Raw genomic sequence first — 6,885 nt, 5'->3', positions numbered from 1 at the left:
GATTTTGGACATTGCCTTGAGTTGTACAAATAGTTTGCCTGATGCAAGACCTACGATAGAACAAATCCTTTGTTGTCTAGGAGAGCATGTCAAGTGATACACTTATTTTTAGTTGTTGTAAGAAATTTTTTGTGCTAAGACTATTGGATTGGGGTGTAAGGGTTGTGGGCCTATAAGATTTATGTTTTACATTGTAATATGAGATGCTAAATAAATTTTATGTAAAAATTCATACACTATGTTCAATTTTATATATGTTGCATAGGCAAAGTGAATTGGCAAGCACTTCTCTAATTTCTAGCCTTCACTAATATACTCATCAATCATGTCGATTTAATTGATCATGACCAACCACTTTTTGTCATATGATTGTTTGCTCGATTGTGTGAATATGTTTATAAATGACCCATGGTCCTTTCAGTATCCACGGGGTCTTGGCGTTGGTTATCAGTTATGGGATTAACACTTCAAAACATAAAATATACCAAAAATTTGAGGTGTGCAAATTTGAGGGGTATTTCAATAATTTTATTAAAAATATTAAATTATTATTTTGATCAAATTTTATTGAATGGATGAAATAAATTAAAACGATAAATTTATATATCCAATAGTTGATACGAAGACAAAGTTTTCTTTTATTGAGGTATAGATGACGGGCCTCGAAGAAAGGAATTGGGCTCTAATATAAGATTTAACTCTTTTCTTCACCTTTTGGGCTCTAATATTAAGCCCAATAGGCTTGACTAAAAATCTCGGGATATATTAGAGAATTAAAAAGTATTTAAAAAATTTAATTTTTTATTTTTTATTTTTTTAGTTATTTGTTGGGTCAAATTACTGAACCAATAATATCGCGAAAGATTTTATTAATAAAGAATTGCAGAAGATTCGAATTCATGTAGAGCTCACGTGTGGATGAGCGGAGGATATAATAGCTTACAAAATCAGTTCAAGCAGACAGCTAGGACCGAGCAATAAGTGACTGACATGTGTCAGTATGCACGTGCAATTTTTGTAAGTACGGTGTACCCCCCTCCGTTGAGGCATAGTTTGTTGACACGTGTACCCCTTACACGTAAACTAAGAGACAAGACTAGAAATTTGTACTGAATGTTGTATCTATTCACAGGCTAAATTTCAGTCCATATTCTAACACTCAAATCTAAATCAATCCTGGTCATTGGATTTATATAATCATTTTCATTTTATTTTCTTTAGAATTTAATCTAATTTCAAGAAAATTAATAAGACATGAAGATCCTTCCCACCTGGTTTTTCCGCTATTTTATGGGACGATTTATTTGTTTGAGGTATGGTTAATTACATGTAAACTCTTTATTGTTTATAAAATTACATTTAATACCTCTGATATTTATTTTCGTTTAATATATTAGTTTACCCGTTAATCAAAATTTATTGAATTTATTGATATTAACAAAAAAATTGAATAAAAATATATGTTTATCGTCAATTGACTTATTACTGACTTATTGCAAGTCGAATAATTTTTTTTAACTAAACTACTCTTATAACGATGAAAATACAACTCATTACATTCATTAACATGGAAAGATGTATAAAGACAATTAATCGTAAAAAAATCTATTTGACATGCAATAAATCAATCAGGGGTAAATTTGATTTTTCTTTATCCATTTTTTTGTTAATATAAGTAAATTCGATAAATTGTTACTAACGAATGAATTTATTTGTTAACACTAGCAAATCTTATAGGTACTATATGTGGATTTTTAAGTTACAAGGGTCTATGTGTAAATACACTTAACTTTAGAGGAGTGGTGTGTAATTATTCCTTATTTCATTAAAATATATCTGTAACTAGTAAAAGAAAATTAAAACTTTCGTGCAGACACTAAGATGAAATGCATTTTTTAAGTTACAAATTCGACGAATACTAATTAATAACAATTGCAACGATTATTAACTGTTATTAATGAGTTACAATGAAAAATTGTAGCAAATAATTATAACAAATATTAATTAAATGTGTGATTAAAACTTAAGTTAATTCATTTTTGTAGTGAGAGTAACCATCCACATACTATCACTCTATAAACAGGATTAAACAATATATGCTCGATTTGATAATTGGAATTTAATGTTCTATAATTATTATATTAATATAATACTTTTACTTTTACTCGACTTTTAATTCAAAATTGTCAACAACTAAAATTTGAAAAAGATAGAGATTTTAATTAATATTTTTTCTTTTACAGAAGTATAAACTTTTTTCACATCTTGCAGTACCCAAATTGGGCGTGCTCAATTGCTAGTATGAATAATTAAAAACGAGTACAATTTCTTTTTACAATATTCCACTCGGTTCATTAGATGATCGTTTCGATAGATTTTTAATTACGCAATTTTTATTAAATGTTCATCAATAAGTGTTAAAGTTATAAATTATAAAAATTTTAAGTTATTTCTGAGTTGGACTTATGTTGCAATACTTAAAATAATTGATAATTCACATTTTCAGTCTTCTCAATTGGTCCATATAGGGTTAGATGCAATTAATTATGAAATGAGGGAAAAAAATTCTGTAAAAAATAATTAACAAATTACTCTACTGTATTTAGGAAAATGGAGCAAATTATCCCCTTATCAATGGTTTAAATAGTGGGATAATTTGCTTCATTTTTAAAAAACACAGAGGATAATTTGCTATTTCTTTTCACATGATTTTTTGCTCATCTTTAATGTCACAGGGGGTAAATTGCATTTTTTCGGTCCACATATATTCATGATGTCTTAGCTTAGTTGTTAAGGTTGAGGTCCCATGAACAAATTTGAGATTATGGGTTCAAGTCCCTTTGGTTCATGTGTATTTAAATTTATCTCATTTTATATGATTTTATTGTAATTTATTTTATTATTTTTAATTATTGATGTATTGATTGAACTGATGGGTTTCAATTTATTGAAATATTGTTGCAATCATGTAATTACTGCTTTGGATATATAATTAAGTATACGGCACAATTGGCGAAGTTGAGACGTCATTACTTGAAGATCGTGGGTTCAAACCTTACTAATATATGGGATATTTCTACTTTAATAATAGATCATAGATTTCAAATTTATTAAAAAATATATATATTTAGCATACATTAATTTGAAAAGAATTAGGTAAGACGATGGATTGTCAATTATGGTCTTTGGTCAATGTGTTTGCAGGTTCATGTGCAGGACTGTGATGGTGGCTTATTTGCGTGATTTATACCATTTATGTATATTCCATTTTAATGTATCAGCGTCAAAAGTTCATGTCATATATTTTTATTTTATTTAAAGATAAAATTGTACACAAATATATTAAATGAAATAAAAAAATTGATGTAGCCAACACTTCCACATTAATAGCAAATGATAAGTCTGAACGACTTATACCCCCAAGCCTCATCTCTCTAAAGAGTCGCTTTTTTACGAAAAAAAATATAAAACTCATAAAAAAATAAAACACGATACTAATTAAATCACAAGCCATGTAAATCTTTTTAATAAAATGTAAAATAGAACATTCAATCAGTTGATTTTACTGCATAAAACACATTATTCTATAACTAGAAAAAATATTTTGTTTACATGTATATATACAATATTTAATATTAGCATATTAATTAGTATATATCTATAAATAACTTATATTAATCAATGGGAAGCATCTTATGGCGCCAACGGCCGTCAATACACACATATCGGTTTAATTATTTATTTATTATAAAAAATAATATATTTTTTTTTTATATATTATAATGAATTTGTCTCAAATTGTGGATATTGTCCACAACTTGACACATTCTTTTTTAAGAAAAATAAATCTGAGTCGTGGTTGTTATCCACGATTTCGAGTCGTGGATCTAACTTATACATACAATACATGGATTGTGAATGGTACAATAATATAACACGTCATTTCGTGTCGTTGTCTACCGACAGGCGTGTAGAAAGTGGATACCAACTTGGAGATGAACTTATATTGCAAATTGTGGTATGTTATATAATATCACATATTTTATTTTAAAGACTTTTTTTTACATTAAGATTCATTATTTTTCTACATTCTTTAGAGAGAAGTAGTAAATACCCTTGAAATAATTTGTCAATTTACACCGTTAGATATTGAAGGGTATCGCTAGTTGGTAGACCGATTTGCAAACGGAATATAAATTATCAAGAAAGCCCTAACACATCAGCCACAACAAATTGCAAGTCAATTGATAATGCTCCCACCACATACTGGCCACAGGCAAAGGAGAAATTCTAGCTGAAAATCTATTGGTTCAGTTGAACATGATAATATTGGGGTGGATATAGTTGGTCCTTATATAGTGCATACGTGTCAAGATTACTACGTACTTCACCCGCCACAAGATGATTGGTTTCGATCGACCCTATATATACAGCCATGCAGAAGCTTATTTTCCACATATAGATCTTGATCTTGATATTAGATTAATCAATCATATGCACCAAGACATAGCATTTCACCAATTCCATTTCCATCATTTAGTGAATATCGTGATAATGTGAAGTCTAGTTCTGCAGCATCATCAAGTCAGTTGCATATCAATTGTGGTGGTGAAGATAATGATAAACAAAATGAGCAAAATACGAGGGAGGAAATAAAAATACCTCAACGTCAATATCATAGACGCAATTATTGGATGGACGAATATTTTAATATTTGTATTTTTATTATAATATTTGTACCAATTTGCTTGTAATTATAATGTTTAAATTTATAATTAATAATTTTAATTGTAATATACATATACTTTAAAAAAAATCGAGCCGTGGTTGGCATTCAAGACTTGAGTTATGGACCACATCCACGACTCGAGGTCGTGGATAGCAACCACGAGGTCGAGTTGTGGATGACCTTTATTTTTCTAAAAAAAATATTTTTCATGTCAACCACACTTGACACAAATGTGTTAATGTATTTAAAAAAAATATTATTTATATAATTTTTCTTTCTTTTTATAATAAAAAATAATTAAGCCCACACACATGTCTCGACCAATAGATTATTGTAAAAGGCGGTATGACTAATGACCGGTATGGTGTAGGCATATATGCAGCTACAGATCATTTGCTTGGTTTAAACATACGTTTAATTTGGCCCCATCAACCTTACCAAAACAAATAATATTTTGACCCACCCCAAATGACACACACATTTATTTTTTCATTTATTGAAAATGTCGTATATATACATAGTAAGTATCTAATTAATAATATAATTTTTTGATAAGTACAATTGTAAAAGTTTTATTTTTTTTCGATCAGTTCAACTTTAAACTCTCGGATATATATGATTCTCAAAATTGAATCTTGCTAATTGTATATGAAGTTGAAACATTTAGTTGAAATTTTGGTTCGACGGAAAGTAAATCAAAATTATTTAATATATGCGTGCTAAATATTATTATATATCGACGATATTACATATATTTTACTAATTAATCCTATTAAATTTTGATTGGGTGTTGACTTTTTCTTCCATAAGCGTGTTTAGTAATATTCTAATTTAAGTTTACGAAACCCTAGGGAGGCAAGAAACTTCGAGTTAGAATCATGGTACTTCCTCAAGCATGATCCAATCCCGTATATGTATTTTATTCTACAGTATTTTCTATTCTAAATAAGGCCCAATTTCTTACTTTATACGTACAAATCCATATTCTACACTCAGTATCATTATTACGTGCCGGCCTAATTTAAATATTAAAGTTAAAAATATATAAAGAGAAAACTATATAATATATATCATTTTTCATTCTTAACATATGAAAAAATAAAAATAAAAATACACTCTAATACTCCATTCAATTTACGCACGTCTATACATATTCAATGTATCCCTTTTTTGAAATAAAATCGAAAAAGGAAAAAGTGTAATAATGTATGGGTGAGCCAGCTGGTAATATGCATAAATAGTCACCTATGCTTGCTGGGGTTGCCTCCTCCATTCCTCATAGAGCGGCAAACACATTTGAGCCTGTCTTACTAGGTTTTCAACTTCCTAAATATATCCGGGGAAAAAAGAAAAAAGAGGAAATTGTGATGGATGGCACAAGACCTGAGCTACATTTTGTGTTCATGAACTATGATCCCGAATACGAGCGCCTTCGATCTAACAAGTATGACTTAATTTCTTTGTAGTGTGTGTGTTTTTACGGATGAGTGTGTGTACTGTGTGTGAATGATTCCCTGTTCCTTTTTTTTTTTTTTTTTTTTTTTCTGTGTGTGTGTGTGTGTGTGTATCAGAACAAAGAGAGGGGCGCACGAGCTGGATTTGTACTTGAGTAGGAAACACGAGGAGGTTTTGGCCAAGAACCTGCAGGCGGGAACTTACAGGAAGACTCTCTCTTTGGTCATTGTCGACGGTTTTGCTGTCGAGATTACTGATGATCAGGTATGTTTGTCTGGACGTATTTTTATTCGTTGACGAAAAGCTTTAATTACATCTCTCACACAACAGATACACGCATTTGATGCCAATTTTGATGGGTTTTTGGTTTGGTTTAGGCCAATGTGCTTAGATCTGCAGAAGAAGTGAGAATCGTGGAGAAAAATCAAGAACTTGCTTGATGATCGATGCTGCTGGGGGAGAAAACTTAGTAGCGACGGATTGCAACTTGGAATCATCCGTCGCAATTAATTAATTTCTGAAAAAAGGAAAACTAAAGAAAATGCTGGGCAAAAAGATTGGGTAAATGGAGGAATTGTTGTATGAGCGATTGCTTATTATTTTGAGCATGAATGGTGTTAAATATTATTTGTTTTATCTCTTGGGATATAGTATTGGAAATGTTAATTAATTGTTCTTATTTTAAATCCGTCGCCTTTGTG

General features: G+C 29.8%; 2 protein-coding genes across 2 annotated transcripts in view; both read left to right on the top strand.

Moving 5' to 3' along the window:
- LOC105179158 (probable inactive receptor kinase RLK902) overlaps positions 1 to 463 on the top strand; it is a 2,606-nt gene extending 2,143 nt beyond the window's left edge. The window contains exon 3 of the mRNA XM_020691248.1: positions 422 to 463. Coding sequence (XP_020546907.1) covers positions 422 to 463 — 42 coding nt within the window. The remainder of the gene's footprint in view (positions 1 to 421) is intronic.
- A 5,498-nt stretch (positions 464 to 5,961) lies between these two features.
- Positions 5,962 to 6,820, top strand: LOC105179129. Its single transcript, XM_011102727.2, has 3 exons — positions 5,962 to 6,173; positions 6,301 to 6,448; positions 6,562 to 6,820. The coding sequence occupies exons 1-3, from the start codon at positions 5,977 to 5,979 to the stop codon at positions 6,622 to 6,624; spliced, it is 408 nt and encodes a 135-aa protein (XP_011101029.2). The 5' UTR covers positions 5,962 to 5,976; the 3' UTR covers positions 6,625 to 6,820.
- The last annotated feature ends 65 nt before the right edge of the window (positions 6,821 to 6,885 follow it).

The sequence above is a fragment of the Sesamum indicum genome, unplaced genomic scaffold (assembly GCF_000512975.1).
Source record: "Sesamum indicum cultivar Zhongzhi No. 13 unplaced genomic scaffold, S_indicum_v1.0 scaffold00124, whole genome shotgun sequence".
In the NCBI taxonomy this organism is placed as follows: Eukaryota; Viridiplantae; Streptophyta; class Magnoliopsida; order Lamiales; family Pedaliaceae; genus Sesamum; species Sesamum indicum.
This window is presented reverse-complemented; position numbering and strand designations above follow the sequence as displayed.

Excerpts from the sequence above, each read along its gene's own strand:
- LOC105179129 (XM_011102727.2), top strand. The coding sequence starts at position 5,977 with ATGCTTGCTGGGGTTGCCTCCTCCATTCCTCATAGAGCGGCAAACACA. Across the intron at positions 6,174-6,300 it reads GAGCGCCTTCGATCTAACAA|AACAAAGAGAGGGGCGCACG; the intron begins GTATGACTTAAT and ends TGTGTGTATCAG. Across the intron at positions 6,449-6,561 it reads TCGAGATTACTGATGATCAG|GCCAATGTGCTTAGATCTGC; the intron begins GTATGTTTGTCT and ends GGTTTGGTTTAG.